The following is a 19,844-nucleotide window of genomic DNA, read 5'->3' as shown; positions in this document are numbered from 1 at the left end:
CACCTTCTTTTTAGTTCCTACCAGTCCCAGCAGTGGCATTCCTGGGCACCAGTGTTGTTCAAAGCTGTCCTCCTCCACCACAGACCTTGCTAAGGGGGCTTATGCTTCTATGACAGCCTAGTATAACTTCCTTGGCTACGTTTTCTGATGTCCTTTCACTGAAGACAAAACTTGGTGAAGGAAGCTTTTAAGCTGATCTTACTAACAGATTTGACTGACAGCAAAAGTAGAAAAGCAGAATCACAGAAGAATCATTTCGGTTGGAAAAGATCTTTAAGATCATCGAGACGAACTGTAATGAAATGCCACTTAAATATTTTTCTCAGTACCAGATTTCTGGTTTCCACCTTTCAGCTTTTCCTTGGTTTCTCCTACAAGAAAAATATTAAATCACAGACTGTGAGCCACTTGAACCCCAAACTGCAAGTCAGGGGTGGAGTAGGAGTCATCATGAAATCGGTTCCTCAGTAGCAATACAGAAGTAAGAGTTTTTGCTTTCTGCTTTGCTTTTTTTGAATGCTATATTTTATTCTCATTTTACCTTTGCCTTGTTTTCCCAAAAAGCGCTTCCACAAACAAAACTAGAACAGTGAGCATTTTTAGGATCTCTCAAATTCTCAAAATTTTTAATTACACTAAAACTTTTTTTTTTTTTTTTAATTTTTGTTTTAAATTAAGCTCAGGTCCCTTCTCTGTGAGATATACTGAAACAAGTAGTAGTGTCATTAATGAAAATGTCAGTCTCCATTCAAGGTTGGAAAGTGAAACTGGTCCCTCTGCAAACACCTATAAGTAAGATTCTTCATTTTGTATGTGGAGGCAGTTATGAATCCATTAGAAATGTACACAGAGATTGCAATTAACTTTGTGATCTGGATTATCTTTGGAGGCAGGCTTAAAAGCATGTTTCCTGCTAAAATTACACAGATTTACATTCTGGATTATCTTTGGAGGCAGGCTTAAAAGCATATTTCCTACTAAAATTACACAGATTTACATTTCCAGATCTCCTTGCACAGGGTTGCAGACAATCAGCCTTCATCACTGTGGAAGACTAAATGACCATTAAGGTCATTAAAAACAGAACAAAAGGGTGCTTTTGTTGGGTGACTGCTGCCACAAACCTTTTCTCAATTCTTTCCACCTGTCAAAACTGAACTGAATGTAGTACTGTCTAGAAAGGTATCTTTGCTAGAAAGCAAATGCTTTGCTGGAAAGCAAATCTTTAACTGATTTGCAGCCACTAAGTTTCTTGATGAAATGGCACTTATCACCAAAGTAAACATGAATAAATGTAATTCAGTTGCTATCCTAATGTTAACCTCAGCATTTTCGTGTGAAAGATGGGATAACTCGTAACTAATTATTCGTTTTCGTGTAAAAAAATATTAAATCTTGAATAAATCACTAGTACAACTTCTTACATTAATATCTCAAAAGCATGTCAAAATGGAAAAAAAATCATGTTTTGCAGGGCTTTCAAGAAGGACTGTAATATATGTATCTAGGTACTTACTAATATCTGAGAGCTACCTTTTTTATAAGGTATTTAACAGAATCAAGTCATCTGCTCCAAGGCCATAATTACCTTTGAGAGTGGAGAATGTTCAGAGATCCATCAGTATTCAAGGCACTGGAGGAATAATAAATCTTGTGATAGTGGGTATTATTTCCACTTCCACGCTAGGCCATACAAACTGAATCCACATGGGAAGCCCTCTTTCAAATGAATCTTAGTCCTCTCTTAACACACAGACCATGACGGCTGCACAATTGAGTTCTGAACAATCCACAGACTGTTTTGGGAACCAGCTTCACCTTTTCTAGTAGGGCAGCTAAAATATCTATTCAGGGCATTCAGGCACGACAAGCACTCTCCTGTTTTCAATCTCCACTCCTCCAGTTATCCCTATTTATTAATTCTGTCATAGGTTATGAAAACCATAAATCATTAACCAGAAATTTTAATTCCTAATATATACTTGTACACAGTAAGCAGTCATATTCCTTCTCATAATCAGTGAAGCACATGCTGCGCAGTGGATTATATTCTCATGCTTTTCCTATTAGACACTGCATCTTAAATCACACCACAATATGGTCTCTTGCAGGACTCAGTACTTAGGAGTATTGTGATTTGTGTCCTACAACCCTCATCTAATGACTGCATGATTTTTGTCTTTTCTTCTTCTATGGTCTTTAAATCCTTCTCCTTTACTAAGGCTCATTTTTAATGTATTGCATATGACAAGTCACTCAACACATGCTGAATTCTTCTACTATAATAGCTGAAAAGAGTGGGAAACAAACAGAGTACTATTAGTGCACGCTGCAAGGCATCTTAACACAAATCTGTGGCATTCCCCACTACTGCCACACATCAAATTCAAGGCTAGGTGAAGTGCTCTTTCATACTTCACTCTGAAGTTTGGGGTGTGTTCTCTGGCTGCCCAGTTTCCTCCACCTCATTTTACAGCAGAAAGCAAAACTACATTCCCCCCAGCTGTCCCCCCATCAAAGCCTGCGTGCTGCTCCTTGCCTTCTTTCGAATGGTTCGTCTTTCATACACCACCCACACAGGACTGGGCAACAGCTGCAGGCACAAAGTTTAGATTCCTACCTGAACAGCCTCAGTCTGCAAATCTGGGAACGTGTTTTGGCTCAGGATGACCAACGCTCAGGACCCAGGTTTCTTCCTCTCTTTATGGAGAAGGAAGCGTACAGTGTAGGATTAAGCTGTGTGGCCACAGTATAAAACAGGTAAAGACTCGTTAATTGCCAAATACTGTACCCTGCAGAATTTTTCATCCTTACCGTGAGGCTTATGGGCTAACGTTGTAGCACACAGATTTTACTGTTTGCATCATAAGACAATGGTTTTTTCTCATTGGATTTTGAAGAGATTTCTTCGTGTTCTTTGTTAGAATTGTCGGTATCAATTCAGTGATATTCTCTTTATATCGGACAACAGGAATCACTCTGCCATCCCTCCCACCAAAGAGAAAGACTGCTTGACCTATTTATAAATGTCCTATAAGAAAGCTTCCTTACATCATGGTTAAATGAGTCATAATAAGGGAAATACTTAATTGAAGTTTTCAAGTAAATAGCAATAAGAAGCAGAAGCCTGCACAAAAAGGGTAAAATTACTTTCTGAGTAATTTAGTAGAGGATATGTATATTCTTCTTATGTCATTATTATTATTTTAACAAAGCTTATAAACTAGCAGAGATTGAGTATTTTGTTTAAGTGGAGATGTAATCTCTCCTGCATTCCTCACTGCTAGCATGTTAACATTTTACAGTAGGTAGGCTAGAGAAATACTTCCTGTCATCCACTACTCGTGCTTTAAATGCAAATTATTTATCAAACAAGTATATATGTCATTATTTCAATTTTTAATATAAAATTAACCACCAGATGTGATTCAGTCACCTGCCTGTACAGTCCTCCAGTTGGTTATATTCACCCCATGGAACCTGAGTTCTTCCAGGCTGTCAAGGTGACAGCTTTAGTGGGCATGCAAGTAGTCAAGTCCCCCAGACAGTGACGGAAGACACTTGGGAAAGCCCTCTGAGGCCTCCTCTCCCCACCACTCCCACCCTGCACATAGCCACCACTCCCCATGAGACATTCGGTGAGGCCACCACTGTACCCCTCCCCTTCCCATGCTCCCCACATCCTGTGGCTTACAGAGGAAGGAGAAAGGATTTGGCAAGCCTTAGCTGGATGCTGGGGCTTGTTCCAAATGCTGAGGTTGCTACCAGGATCGGGTGTTGGCCATGGGGTTGAATGCCTTATTCTCATTGGAGATTTGCTGGGTGAAGCGACACTTGGTACTGTGTCATCTTCCAGCAATGACCCTGAGAAGTATAAAAGCAGCAAAGATGTCACCTACGCACCACTCCACAGTAAAAAGGATCACACTGTGCCTTCCCTGTGCAGCCACGGGTAGTAATCCCAACTGGATAATGACTTGAAAATTAAACTGAAATTTCCACATTTAACTATACTGCAATGTCTGTGTGCCTCCTTGTGTTCACAACGACATGGTTCCAAGACAAGTAAAGAGAAAAGGCTCAAAAGCTGGGCTCCAGGCCAGGAAACAGCACTGCTGTTGAACTGTGTTGCAGATGAAGCCACTTTAGTTGCCTATAACTTCCAGACACACAGGTGTGATGTTGCAATTACGTGACTAACCAGTCTAAAGGTTTTTCACCTAAAATTTAAATCCATGAGAAATATTTAATAGTTCTTGAGCTATTTCATTAAAATGTTTCAAAACAATATGTATACATTGTTGATGAGTCTGACAAAATGCCATGTGATTATGGAAAAAACAACATTCTTCAATAATAATAATTGAAATTCCTTTACTATGAAAACTTTCTCATCAGTCTAAAAATGTTGTGACAGCATAGAGTTCTGTTGTCACTTGAAAGTTGCTAAATGCAGGAAGAGTTAATTTTACCACAGAAACCCAAAGCAGTGACTTGTAGAACTCTTACAGAAGATTTTTACACAGGCTTTGCATTATAATGAACTCTCTATGATAACATGCAAAAAAATTCTTTTGAAACAGCATGCTGCAAGTCAGTGGCTGTCAGGAACTGTAACTGATAACTCACCTTTCTACTACTGGTACCTAACAAGCAAGAAATTGGATATTTAACGTGGTCAGCTAGCTTCAATATCTGCACCACTATTTCTTTTGCAAAATGATCCGGCAACAGTGAAGATTCATACTTTAAGCTAAGTTGGGTGCTTCATCTCTCAGCAGATTCAGTGCAGGGTGACAGACTCTGCTGGAGAAGGATTTGAAGGACCAAAGCTATGAGCCTCCTCTCTCTCTGTGGACTCTGTATGGAGCTTAGTTTCGCAGTAATAGTCATGTATGCTGGAAATTGTCAGTAAGACCTTTCCTCCACCTCAAGAAAAACTGAAATCGCAGACATATTTCTGATTGGAAAGACAAACAGATGATCCTAAGTAAGGCTAGCATTTCTTCTAAGCACTATAAGCATTTTAGGTATTCCTAACATCATTCTGAAGTTTGTGAAATGAGGGAGCATATCAGACTATTATACATGCATTAACACCTACACATATGTAAAAATACACTTTAAAAAGACTTTCATATGTCAGCTTTTCAATAAACAAAGTATTTAGTTTAACATGATGAAACTTACATTATATTTTCTTTTTAAGCTTAGTCTCTGTCACAAGACAGGAATGTCTGCCTGATACATTCCCAACCTCCTTTAATATTTCTGTGTTCACCGGTTCTAAGATTTCTTTGTTGTTCGTTTTTTCTTTTATAATCCAGGACACAGTTCTCAGCTGATACTGCAACTCTCTGAAGAGAGCAATCGTTCTTCGTAAGTCTGGCTGAGGCCAAAAATAGCTTTGTCAGCTTCTGACAGGCTGAACTTAGCCAAGTGAAATGTTTTAACATTTTATCAACTTAATGAACAGGCTTATTTATAATGTGGACAACTTTACTGTCATTGTATGCAGACTGCTGAATAGATTATGGAATGCATTTGTTTGGGGAATACTAAATATATTAAGAATATAGTTTTTGACCAAAGGATAGTTGTCTTATACACTGTAAACGATGTTAAGATTAAATATTCTTAGCCTGTTTGAAATAAAGAAGTGCCTTAATGGAACGTCTATAGCATGAAAATACCTGAAGAAAGGAACCTCACAATGATAAATAACTAACCTCCAAATCATAGAAATTTGCAATATGCAAAAATTACCATTAAAACCCCCTATAACCAGTTTAAATATTACTATTAATGCAATACTGGAAATAAATGTGGACTAAATATCTTCAGATACCTTTAGCACTTTATAGTAGAGGGGGAGGGTTAAAAGTACACAACAAAAAGTCTAACAGAAAAATGAGTGTGGGTTAACAATTGCTTACCCTCTTTTCTGCTACCTCATCCTGTCCTGTAGACTCTTTGCCATCATGTTCATCTCTCAGGGCTGGCATATGTTTTTTGTGTGCTGGCTCTCTGTTTAAAGTTGTATATCCTATGTGTTCATAAATTGGATTTATTGTCATCTTGGCAATGTATTCAGCTGCCTTCGTTTCAATATAAAGAGTAATCAATCCATCTGTCACCAGGTCATGGATGGACTCAAAACGTTTCTCCCCAACAAAGTGCTTTCCATCGTAGTAGAGTCTGAAGTTTCTGGTTTGACTTCCAAATCTGCCTCAATGAAATGGGAAAGTTTTTTTTTAAAGAACAGTAAGCAGAATAAAGAAGAGTAAGCAAGCCTTTGCAAACAATAAAAAACACTTTATCACTTAAAGCTGTGACTATGCTCTGTGTCTGGTCCAGAAGAGAATGAAAAACTCAACTACTACTTAGCACAGATAGGAAAGAGAGATGAACAACAACTGCAAATAGACAGCCAAAACAGCGACGGTCCCAGAAGGAGCTGTTTGTTCTCTTATTCTTTTAGCCCCTCCATTATCCCATGGAAAAACTGAAAATTACTTCACACTCTTTCTGGCTTTTTTTTTTTTTTTTTTTTAAGTACTTTACTACTGCATCGCTGTAGTCAATTTGCTTGGCTCTGATATGAAGAGTTCTCATAATAGAGTCCTCTATTACAGTTGATCAATACGGAGTTTTGATGCTGTCTCAGACCTCTGCACCCCTGCTTGCTTGCAGGAAGAGGCCATTCAGGGTTCAGCTGAGCTTCAGTGCCAACAATTACACTGAAGCAGAACCGCTGCCAGAACTGGAGCGGCACAGGACAAAATGGCACAAGGGCAAGCATTCTTTATTCCTGGCCAAAGGCCAAGGACTAACTCTTCGAGCTTTGTACAAAAGTCCTTCTGTGTTATGCTTGTTAAGTCCTGAGCTTCAAGCAAATCTTTGTAATATACAGGATATATAACGCGAAAGCTATCTGACACTAGCCATTCTGCAGTTGGGGTGGAATAGGATTTCGATACAGGCTCTCAGCAACCATGAGAATGCCAATTTTACCTGAATATTCACATATTTTCAGAAACTGTACTTAGAATCTGCAACAATGTTCTGCCTAAAAGCGATCTAAATGTCTGAAAACACACCAGTGTTTGCACTTGGCAACAGGCAACGCATTTCCTGCAGAGAAGATGAAGGCAAGAAGCTGCTTTCACAGCTCACTCCAGTGTTATTCCTTGGTCAGACAGCAGCAAGTGTGGCCGTACTGGGCCCCCTTGTGAGGTCAGATCAGCCAAATAAGTATTAAAAACTAAATTTGAAAGGATGAATTGCTTTCATTTTACAATAGAATGCTTCATAGGAGATGTTAAAGGACAAAGTAAACACTGGTGCTTTGCTGAAGTGGCTCCTTTTCAATGGGGCCTTGCCAAACAGGGGAAACCATAATTTTAGACCTTGCCCCTGGTGAAATATTGTACTCTTGCAAATATGGGCAAAAACACTTATTCTGTGACATGCATTTTTTTCTTGTGTTCTGAATCAAAACGCCAAACCTTCCCTTCTCCCTATCAACAATCTGACAGTGACTGTGACTTCAGGAGCTGCTGTTTTTACCTAACGCTCAAAGGCGAGGGGGCCCTCTGGAATCTGCATCCTGCTCAGTAAGAAAAGAGGCCAAGATGCATAGGAACTACCTGGGCTTTTTACTGGGAATGAATCAGTACTTCTATGCACGTTTTTATGCCACGCAAACTAAAAGCAAAAAATCACAAAATGGCAGAAAGAAACACATTTTTAACCAATGCTAGTTTTGTCACAAGATGCAATTCTGAGTGAATACAAGTCATTCATAAAGTTGAAAGATAACATCCTAAGTTACAGCAGAAGGGGCAGGAACATGTTCAGGCTTATCCTTCAGAGCATCTTTCTATTCAACATAGCGTGTGGCAAGCAAGCTTTGACGACGAGACATACTCCTTGCATACCCTCCACTGTCAGAGAAGTCAATGTGAGCCAAGAGTGCTCAGCACTTTGCCGTGCCAAAGCAAACAACCTTCACCGTCTTCTGCTCAAGTCAGTGGGAATAACGCACATGGAGCACATACAAACATTGTGATGTTAAAATTTGACAGGAGAATGGAGTAAGTTTGAAGGTGAAGAATAATGACAATATGCAACAGAATTCTTTTCATTAAGAGATGTAGCAGGTGAACTGCTGCTCTGATCAGTAACATATGCTCTGACAGTACTTATAGCAGAGTTTTAAATAAGCCAAAGGTCATTTACTTCTCTTAGCTTTCCAGAAGAAAAAGAATTGCACTAATCTTATCAAGAGAAGATAAGGCATAGGGAAGCTTCTCGGGGCCTGTTACTAAGTTCACATGGTGCCTTGATTTTATTAACATCCTTCAGAGTCTAAAACAAAGTTCTGAAGAACAAAATGGCCAAATACAGAGAACATTCTTAAAGGCTTAGTCCTCTTCCTGACAGGGTCAGCAGGTGCGTGGCTCTACCTCAGCCATGCTTTACTGAGCAGCCCCTGCGCTGTACATCTGTTCAGATTGCTGCACATAAAGCGTGTCTGAGAGATACTACAAGGAACAGGATTTCCAAAAGTACGTTATCCCACTGCTCCTCACCTGCATTTCAGCAAACGAGTATCTCATAGACAACGTTCCACTGTTTTAATTCTTTAACAGCATCCCGTGACTAAACTCATCTCTCTTGTAAGCCTCACAGACTGAAACACTTCCTCCTGTATGGATCTGGGGAACTGCACACCAATTTCTTTTAGCACGTGTGGCCTTCCAAAGGTACATTCAACTTTCTTGTTTTAAAATTAATTGAAATAATTTAACTATTACCACTTCAAGAAAGGTAGTTAAGGTAGTTAGACAAACAAATTACTCTGCATCAGTGTCATAATCATTTGGAAAAGGTGCTTGCATGCATATTGCTGCAAAAGGTGAACATGAAAATGGCTTGCCTTTAACTGATTTCCCATTTGTTCCAAATCAAACGTTTTTCTGTTCATTTATTTTTGGATATGTTATAGGAAAATGTATTGTTTTTCAAATAGAATCCTATTAGCAACAAGGAGGAAAAAAACCCCAACCAAACCCCCCAAAATCAATGAAACACCAGTCTTTTACAAAAAGACTGTACCATCAAAAACGTCTCCTGTTTTCTTTCTTTCAGACTCATTTAAATTGCTTTCTGACAACACAATGATACTATTGTGATCAAAATACAATATTGATACAAACATACATGTCCAGTTGCAAATGATCCATTAAAATTTAATCTTCAGTCCCTTCCTTCTTACTTAAAACTATGGTTTACATTTTTCCATTAGCAAAAATATTTCCTTATGTTTACTTTCTATAACATTACTGCAGCCTAGTTAATTATACATTGCTGTGGCAACTAAAAAGAGCCAAGACCTGATATTTCAACTTCCTGATGATCTCTTCCTAAAGGCAAGCACTAGTACCAGCTGTTTTTTGTTTAAGAAATAGAAAGCAGGACACAGATAATGTATGTTCTCTTTTGGTTTAAACAGGGGAACATTAGATGTTTTTCCAAGAAAAAGAAATAGACCTCTGAAATGTCAAACAGTCTCATTGTGTCCACTGTGCATTTGTTTGCAAGCAGCAGGACTACAGATAAAAGACTTTTTTTATTCTAAGTTGTCTGAAAAGCAATCACTCTGTCTAGTCCCTTTGGTTGCCAGTGGGGCAGAGTGGATAACAACGTGGGAAAATGTATTAAATGGTAGAGCAAATGTGGCTAGTAATAAAGGACTGCAGAGTTGAATTAGGTATCATAGCTTGAGAGAGACAGGCTTCAGACTCAGCCACCTACTCTGTATGCAGTATTCACTGATGAAACAAAAAGAAAAAGTGAAGGACCGAGAGCCCATCCACACTTTCTTACCATCTAAGATGGATTTTACAGTTCACATACAGAATTGTACAGTAGCTATTCACCTCTTTCACAGGCTGTTTTATGATGAGAAGAGTATCTGAACAAAGGCATTATTTAAAATGTGTAGCTGCAACCAGACCACAAAGTTAATGCCCCTTGGGGCTACTCGTGTCCTCATTAGTTTCAAGCAACTTCATACACTGAGCTGGGAAATCTTAAGTTCTGTATATGTGCCTGAAGGTCACTTGGACTTAATCTTCCCTTGGAGAAAAAGTGTCTTAACATGCTTTGCGGCCAGAAGGTAGAAAAGTCTCATTTAAAATTAGATGCCAGAATTTCAGCTCCAACTTCTGAAAACTAAAATGACACTTGAGACTACAGTCTTGACACTCCATAAAAACCCACAGAAATGTAAGAAATCTTGCAATTAGGAATGTCTCCTAATCATGCTGTGTTCATGTGAAAGAAAACAAGATTATTCCACATATGCCCTTTTGGCCCATTTCCTTATCAAAGAATCACAAGTCTTGCATGCAGTCAAAACCTCTTCTACGCAGTTATCCCCAAAGGTCTCCAACTCCTGAGAACAGCTCATTTTTGTGATTTTTTTAAAAAATTATTTATTAGCAACATTTCTGAGGATGGCCAAGGACTTGTAGAACTTGCGTGACAAATAGTATCATCTCCAAAACCTTAGCAGTAGTTTACAAGAACACAATAGGCATAAATGAAATCAAATACATTAGGGATTGAAAGTAAAGGTGCATTTTATACAAGTGGATACAAAAAATCCCCATTGTCTGATATGGCTAGGAAAGGTGGCAAAGTACAGTTACTATAGATAGTTTTCCTGCGCCATTTGGAAAGTCAGAATTGCCTGGCTGGCTGACTGTTGCTTGATGAATGTTAATTAGGTATAAAGTTATCTCTAAAACCCAATCAGACCTGTGCACTGGCTGAATGCATGGTAGTTTAGTTTGACATGAAAAAAACAGGGCATCCTTCAGAACAGAAGCCAAATCCCAGAGCCGGAACTGCAACGTGTCTACCCCATGCCAGTGTAGATAGAACCTTCAATCACTGTCTAGTCAGGATCAAGTAAAAAAATTCAGAGCTGGTGCTGTATCACTAACAACAGCTTCCCAGCGGTCTCCCTCAACTGAGACTGAAGACTGTTTACCTGCACCACTGCCCAAACTTCCTTGTCCAAAAGGGAAACAATATTGCGCAAACAGCATGCTGCAAACAGCAGGCAGTGAGGACCAGAGCAATGCACCTTCCTGTGGCTCATGAGCACTGTCAGGGACAGCACAAGTGAGAGACAGACAATTGCTTTAGAGTAGGGGTCCTCAAACTTTTTAAACAGGGGGCCGGCACGCGGATGCAGTGGCAGGCAGTCATCTGCGGCTGCTTGGTTTCCCCCCAACCCCCGGCGGGAGGGGGTGTGTGTCTGTAAACACCACGGGCCGGATTGAGGACCCTGGGGGGCCGTATCCAGCCCGCGGGCTGTAGTTTGAGGACCCCTGCTCTAGGGCATTGGCAGTAGGTAACAGCTGCTGAAAACAATAAAGACAGAAAGTGGTATCAACCCTTGGTACCTGCCTGTAATGGTGTGTTTCACAACTAAATCTAACAAAATAATAAAAAAACCTCTTCTCTTGTCTCAATGTCTTATTTTACTTTAAAGAGCTTTTAACAGCTAATTTTCACCATCTCAAACTCTGAACAAATGTCAGCTGATCAAGGACCATGCATGCTATTAATATGCAGTAGTTTTTTATAGTGTAATAGTACTATAGTAGTAAATTAATGTTCTTGATCAGTGCTAGATCATTTGAAAATAATGTCTGGTATTCAAAAGAAGCTCTTTTACAGATGTATTACCTCTTCTTAGTACTGTGTTTTCATGCCCTATTCCATTTAAACTTGATATAAGTCCCTGGAATGGATTTGATGATTGAATCAGAATCAATACCAATGTTTTGGGCAATGTTTTACTGCTTTTTCTACCTGATGAAACCTCCATGATTCCTGGGAAAAGACTCGCTGTGGTTAGTGATTAAGACACATTTGAAATCTATATGCACATGGGAAAGTAGTAAAAGCCTGATACCTTCTCTTTAAATGAAAGCAGTATTTGCAAAACCTATGCCAACATGCCTGGAATAAACACTTACTGGAAATGTTACTAGCAGGAATGCTAGTAATTTTCACAGTTTCGTATTAAGCAAATAGTTACGTTTCTTTACCAAAAATTCTGAAGAACTGTTCTCTGAGAGTTAATTTTACAGTATGACTTCATGCTACTGAGAGCTTTCATATTACCTCAAAGCAGAACTGTGTCTTAATTCTTCCAAGCTGTCAACCCTTACCAGTGTCTGCTCAGCAAACCTCAAAACGTGCATTTAAATTTTACTCTACCTATGTATAACATTTTCATTTCAGGTCATACATGACATTGTTTTTCTGGTCAATTTAGAAGTAGAACAACATCAGATCTGTAATGGCAACTCCACTACAATCAGACGTAGTATGGAGAGACAGCTGCCATAGCATAATGCTCAAACATGTTAACTTTTGTTTCGCCTACAACAGCTTTCCCTACAAGGGTTTAAGTTCATAGAATAGTTTGGGTTGGAAAGGATCTTTGAAGGTGATCTAGTCCAAACCCCCTGCAATGAGCAGGGACATCCTCAGCTAGATCAGGTTGCTCAGAGCCCTGTTCAACCTGACCTTCAATGTTTCTGGGGATGGGGAATATACCACCCCTCTGGGCAACCTGTTCCAGTGTTTCACCATCTTCATTGTAAAAAAATTCTTCCTTACATCTAGTCTAAATCTACCCTGTTTATTTTAAAAGTTCCTCATGACTGTCACACTTCTTTTTTGCTTCTACAGGTTTTCTCACACTAAAAGCAACTTGCTCTTAACTTACCTTAAGACAATATGCATATTTTATTTCAGTATATCAAGGAAACCTGAGCAGAAGACATCAAGTGAAAACCCCCCAAAAATGTCATTATTACAAAATAGCTTTGCAAATGCACGAACGGTTTTTGGAGAGCAGAGTGGAGAAACATTGGTTTTGTTCCTGTTTTGGTTTCTTTTTTTAATATACACTCTATAGGCTATTGTTCAAGGTCTCAAAGTTTATATTAAAAAAAATATTCTATTTCCCTTAGATTAAAAATAACTACAGTAAGATTTCTGTTCAAATTTTGCCTTAAGCCACTATTAATCCCAACCTTACAATGCATGTTTACTTAAAGCTATTACACAATTTGCTACTTAAGTTGTTTTCTCAGTGTATTCTACCTCTAATCTTCTAGTAATCACGTTTTTGTGAACAGTGAGATTGACCAACATAATCATCCTGCCCTCTGAAATGGTTTTTCCTCAAGGCTGCATTCCTTAACAATAAACAAAAGCATAATAATGCAAAATGCAATGGTTCCTGCATATACAATGTACACTGTTAGAATTTTTGGGGCTACTAACAGCTCATCAATAAAGATCGATAGCTTTTATATTATTATATTCTGTTTTTCTAAATACAGTTTCTTTCTTAGTGCAAGCACAGCAGTAGGTGGGGCAGACATCAATTTATTACTGAAACTGTTACGAGTTCATTTATTCATCTCAAGTTATAAAAGAAAAAAAAAGTAACCTGATTCTCTTCCTAGCACCCATCAAATGAGGAGGAACTTACACTTAAATCAGCTGATCGATTTCAAATATAAAAGAAGGAAAGGAAGAGGAAAACTAGGCCAGGTAACATTTATTGCTGTCAGAGGTTTTAGCGTTTGAATAATTCATAAATGTTTTGATGAAAACAATTATGAGATTAAACAATGATACGAGGCTATTGTGTGTTACTTTAAAAACATATTTATAAAGCATCCATAGTATCTACAGCTGAAGGACCTTTTGCTTATTGGTGAAGCACAGGAAAAAAGTTGTTTCTCCAAACACAAAAATTCATAAATATGTATTGCAAAAGCATGCAAAAGAAGAGGCCGACCAAAAGGACTAACTCGAAGATGTATTTCTAAGTGGCATTTTCTAAAAGCAAGAGAGCAAAAAAGGCATTCCAGTAGCAACTGCATAGGACAGAAAATTTATGTATCTTTTTCACGGGGGAAGGAGCAGGGCAGAATAGGAGAACACATACACACAATTTAGTTATCATCTGATTGCATTATAATTTGACTTGTTACTGCTTCAACTCTAACAGTGTCTAGAAGCTTAAAACCAGGCAGATATTAACGACCATAAAAACAGCACAGTACAGCACAGATTCCTGCTGTGAGGAGCTGTGACTGGGGGCAGTCTGGGAGATGGGGTACAACTTTGTCTGGGCCATTTTTAAGAGATCCTAGACTTCTGTACTGAAAAGGCATGTGAGACAGTATGGGAAAGAAAAAATCTTCTCTAATGAAGAAATGAGGCAGGGGAAACTTAAAAGCCTCAAGCCAAGTCAGATGTGAAGCCAAGAAGTGAGCCCAGGTCTTCTGAGCTCGCCACAGCGCCTCAGCACAAGCCCAATGCCTCCACCGCACACCAGCTTACAGTAGATCTCTGCGGTGCAGCAGGAGCTACAGGCAGAGGTGAAGGACACAGCACAAAATGAACGAGCTACACACACTGAGCAGACAGCTCTTGGACAAGTTACCAAAAAGTTCACAACAGCACCAAAGCAGAGAATGTTCCTCTGAGAAGCGCTGAACTTACACGAGCAGGAGAAAGACTGCAGCAAACCGAATTGCCAAAGATAAATTAGACACTCTAGCCAAAAGAAAACAGAGCTGACAACAACAACAGATGGGAAGAGGAGGGAAGGAGAACAGGAACACAGCAAGAAGACATGAACCATAAGGAAAAAAGCATTCTAGTCTGTGGGAGGACCTAGGTAGCCAGTTAATTACTCATTAAGGTTAGTAGCTATTATTATTCTACATACTTAAGCGAAGCCACCTCAGTAGTGCCCAGGTGCGCTAACATAAGGCAGATGACATTCAGGACACCTATTGTTGTTTACTGGTGGCTGAACCTTCCACGCCACTGACAAAGTAACAGTGTATTATTTAGTATGACATTTTATATAGGAATAGAAACTTCTTTTACATGGAAGATTATTTAATTAGAGGTCCAATTGTTTTACTTCAGAGCAGAAAAGCAAGCTCCAAAATTTAGCAGCACACCTTCCTCTGGGGCTAGCACTAGCTTGTATGATTTACTCAGCCAACAGAATGACAGCTTTAGTTACAGCAAAATTTTAAGCTTTCATGAAATATTTGGCTCTTCACAAGGGGGGTGGGGGGGAAGCAGCCCATCATATTAGCTGGCATACCTGTTGTGTTAGCCTAATAAAACAGCTTTACCATGAACTGTCTCTTTCATCTAAAAGAAGCCACAGATACCAGAGTGGCCAACTTTTGAAATGCGCCTGAATTCTGCACCTATGGAAGTGTGACAGGCTAAGCCTGGGGGAGAAGGAACAGTCCCTCCCCAAGAGCTTCAGCTGGCCACAGAGGAAGGAGCACTCTTTTGCCATTTCATGCAGAATAAAGAAAACTGGTCAAAGTGGGTCAGGCTGAAACATATTTATCCCACAGATAGAATTGCTCCAAAATACGATCAAACCTATCCCAGCTAAGCTTTAAAGTTGGTGTGTGCATGTATATCTGTACACACCTATGTGTATATAGTTTCCCAGGTATTTCAGCTAGTAACTAAAGGAATATTGTATGAATATTTTAGAAAGGTTTTTAGACACTGAATTCAGTCCTTGCTACTGCCAATCACTGCATTTACAAATCAGGTAAAAAAAAATACACATAAAGATATGCAAAGTATAGTCTTTAAAATGGTCTTTATAATTTTTTCCTACCAACTACTATAATGTCAGAATACTGTTACCACGGTGAAGTGAGGGGATGGAGTCAGATAGTATTTTGTGGGGCTCCTTCTGATTACTTATAGATCAGCTGTGGATTCAGGATGAACTATGACCAAATTTTGATACATTCATAATTTTAAAGACCATAATTTAGTTATTAACACATTGAAAGTTTTTTCCAATGATTTTTCTTTCCCCAATTCTTCCATGTCTCAGTCTGTACAATGAGGCTTTCCAGAAGAATGCAGATGCACAATTTTAACCTCTGAATTCAAGAAGCCTCTTGCAGTTGTTGAATTTTACACATGTAAGTAATCCCATGGCAATCAACACATGTTCTGGAAGAGCGCTACACATGTGTCCCGAAAGAGCCCGCTGAAAATGAACAGCATTTGGCTACCAAAGCAATTGTCCTGAAATTAAAAAGGTTCATTTGCAGTGTTATGCTTCAATAGCCTACTAAAATAGCCTTTTAAAATATCTGTGGCTAGTTTCTTCATGCAATTTCATAATTTAGGGAGGCAGAACATGTGTATCAATTTCTTGCACAGTACGTGTAGTAGGTTGACTAAACTAAGGATTACTAATTCTTGACATTTATTTTGCCTCAAGAATTCTCTCCTGATGCCACATAATCTTCAATGTGCCCTAACCCTCAAACATAAAGCAAACTACTCATAATCACAGCTAACATCATTACCTTTTTTTTTAAAATCATGCTGCAAAACCTTATTTCCATTCATTCTCAGTATCACAACAATAGGAATTGCAGGAAGGGAAACCATGGTAACCAACTGAACGTGCTACAGCAGATATCTGCTCAAAAGAACATGCAGTACCATCACACTTCAACGCCTACCACTAGTACAATCTCTACCCATTTCCTCCTTATCCTCATCCTAATTATTAAACAAGCTCTCAACCACAAAAGGCTACATTGTCTTATTGTCACTGTCATTTGCTATAGGTCCTGGCATTAAGCACTGTACTACACTTTTGCCAAATTTAAAAGCAGATCTAATACCTCCAGGAACTAATTAGGAATTTTCAGTTCTTTTAATCAGTTTGGAACATCTAATTAATGTTACAATGTATTTTATATTTTTTTATTGTCACAGAGACTTGCTGATATGTATGGACACACATATATACCTACAATAATTTTCTCATGTTAGTAATTTTTTTTAAACCTCAGGGTTGCAAAAAATTTTCAGTGGCATTCTTTGATTAATTAATTAGTGAATCAGTGAATTCTGCTATGATTTTTCTTTTTTTTTTTTAAATAAGCTATGAGAAGCCACATTCATGATTAAGTACAGGCATTAAATATAGTAGGGTGCTGCTTTCTACTCTTATTTGTGTTTATGCTTCATTCTCTTACATCTGATGTCTGAACTGATAGAATTTCCCAGGCTTTCTTAGGCTCTGAACATCAGTTTTCTTTGCAGGACAGGTCTGAATATTTAGCCAAACACACACTTAACCCAAAATTTAAATTATAGTTTTCTTTTTCCCTAAGAACGTACTTCTACCTCAGTTACAAATTCTGGGAAATTTGTTTTCTGAAAAAAAAACCCTCTTTTTTTGAATTTAGATTTAAAAGGTAGTCTCTTAAAAAAAAAAAGAAATTATGCAAATTAATTGCACAATAATGGATGAAGGTAGACAAAAACAGCTCATCAGAAGGTGATCAAAATGCAGCTTCTCATATAAGTGGAAAGCAGATTTTACAGTAATTCACCAGCAACTTTAATAACTGAAAAGGTATTTTGTGTAAGAATCACTTTTTCTACCTTATTAAAGAAGAAGAAATACTCAAAATCTTCACTTTGAACTCAGTTAACTATTCCACAGCATTGCACTAAAAATATTTGACTGCCTCGGTTAAGCCTGAAAAAGCTATTATTTGCCCTGTCCTATATTTGGTCATTTAATCGGTGCTAGGCTATGTCTGTAGCTATTGCAGCTCAGGAACAAGATCTTTAGATCTGCTAAAGCTTGTTCTATAAAAGCATCAGAGCCTAATGCTCCACAGCAGTCAAAAACTCATTTAAAAAGATTTAGAGAACAAAGAAAGAAAACTCCATGGCCCACTTCATCTTGAACAGGATGTGCAGTCCTGGTCCCCTCACCTCCAAAAGATCATCACAGAGTAAGAGAAAGGCGCAGAGAAAGATGACAGAGATGATGAGGGGTATGGAACAGCTTCACTACAAAACCTGAATGTATAGTTTAGGACTCCTTGACCTGTAAAGAGAACAATAAGGGGTATGTGAGTGGCATCGAAAAGGTAAATGGAGATCAGTTGTTCACTGTTTCTCATAATACAGAAACTAGGGAGCATCCAATAAAATTGCAAGGTGGAATCTTCAAAAAAGGGATGCTGCTTCCCATAACACCTAGTTAAGGCATGGAACTCATGCTACAGTTGCAGACAGCAAAGTCTACCAAGGTTAAAAAATGGGCTCAGAAAGCCACTAGACAAAAATCTCTCCATCAAAGGCCTGAAGAAATAGCGAAGATAACAATTTGGCTCAGAAGTCCCTGAACAGCAAATTTTCAGAGGCTGGGAGAGCACATCAGAACTACTACTACATGTTCATCTTGTTCTGACACTTGTCTTTCAACGTTTGCTATTAATAGCTAGCAAAGAGTGGATACTGGATTGGACTATGAACTGGTCCTTTGATCTGACCTAGTCAGGGAACTTGCTAATACATAACAGATATATAACTCAGGAGAAACTCTTTGCAAACTATTACCCAGATCTCTCCCCAACTCTATCCATTTTATGATGGCTTAAAGCATCCCTTAGAGTAACTTAAGAAGAAGTGAGATGCGGAAGAACCACGTTAGGAGTAGAATGGTCCATAAAAGAACCTTCATGCACCAACTGCATTTGCATTCTGTGCATTTTGGATGTAGCTAAAGGCTGTAGCTTAGTGTGATTAGCCAATCTGTTCCAGATTTCACAAAAACATGTTTTTATAACTGTGAATTCTGTCTGACTACAAAGTAGTTATGATTTGTGGTGTTAACAGTTTGTTCTTTATCTTCTAGAAAGATTAAGTTGTGTAACAGTGGAAATCTTCAGTGCAGAGCAAAGACAATCTAAGCATCTCTGGAAGAAGCCCGCTATAGGTACAGTCTAGAATGGAATGAGCGATGAGGATAGAGACAGAAGAGAATATCATTGTTTTTCCCCTATAATACAGCCCCCTGTAAGGTGATCTTTAATAATTTTAGAAAAAGATACTTACTTAACAAAGTTGAGCTAGGTTTCATTAATCTCTATCAGAGCTGCAGCATTGAGGATGATGTATTCAGAAATACATTTAGGCAGTCATAATAAGGATTCTTAATTCTACCCTTATGTCTCAGCTAGCTTGCTTTGTGGCCAAAGGAGTTTTGTTAGTGTTTTTTCTAACTTCCAATTTAACTAGGTTAGAAACTTTACAAACACAGGAGATAACTGATGTTAAAGTTGATTAAACAAACTGTAATATAAACTAAATCAATCAAACAACAAACACCAGGATATCTTCCTTTTTGAATTCCGAGGATGCAGAGGACACAGTGCCTTCACTTAATTTAGTAACACAAAGGAAAACATTAGACAACACGGAACTACAACTGGAACTAAATTAAAAACAACTTCACCAATGGCTTGTGTGAGGATACCATCAAGATTGTAGACATCAGCTAAAACAGTTGGCGGAATTAAATGTAGAATTCAAATTTTTCCATGATGATTTGAGGAGTTGCCTGGTTTGGGTCCCCAGGACAAAGCATGAGAAGCTTGGGTTTTTGCACTGCAGAAATGAAGAGTGGATATATTTCATTGCAGAGACAGCATACCTTGCCACAGAAGGGGTTATGATCCTGTTTCATTAAACTGCTCTTCACGACTGGATGCACTGGGTTTTTCAGGATTCCCAGGCATGCTGGCACAAACACAAGAAGAAGACATCTGCCAGATCTAGGTGTGCTGAGCTGTCTGAAGTGCCTGCCCCTCAGCCAGGGAACAACCCTATCTCAGTTTCAACAGCAGCTGATCCTACCC

At 38.6% G+C, this 19,844-nt stretch overlaps 1 protein-coding gene across 3 annotated transcripts in view; it reads right to left on the bottom strand.

Annotated features, from left to right (window-relative positions):
- The window catches only part of CHN1 (chimerin 1), a 103,720-nt gene that overhangs the window by 47,158 nt on the left and 36,718 nt on the right, over window positions 1–19,844 (bottom strand). For all 3 annotated transcript variants that reach the window (XM_055812861.1, XM_055812864.1, XM_055812862.1), the window contains one exon: window positions 5,937–6,225. In XM_055812861.1, coding sequence (XP_055668836.1) covers window positions 5,937–6,225 — 289 coding nt within the window. The remainder of the gene's footprint in view (window positions 1–5,936; window positions 6,226–19,844) is intronic.

Source organism: Falco peregrinus, chromosome 8, assembly GCF_023634155.1.
Source record: "Falco peregrinus isolate bFalPer1 chromosome 8, bFalPer1.pri, whole genome shotgun sequence".
Lineage (NCBI taxonomy): Eukaryota > Metazoa > Chordata > Aves > Falconiformes > Falconidae > Falco > Falco peregrinus.
The sequence above is the reverse complement of the archived record's forward strand: the minus strand, read 5'-3'. Positions and strand labels throughout refer to the sequence as shown.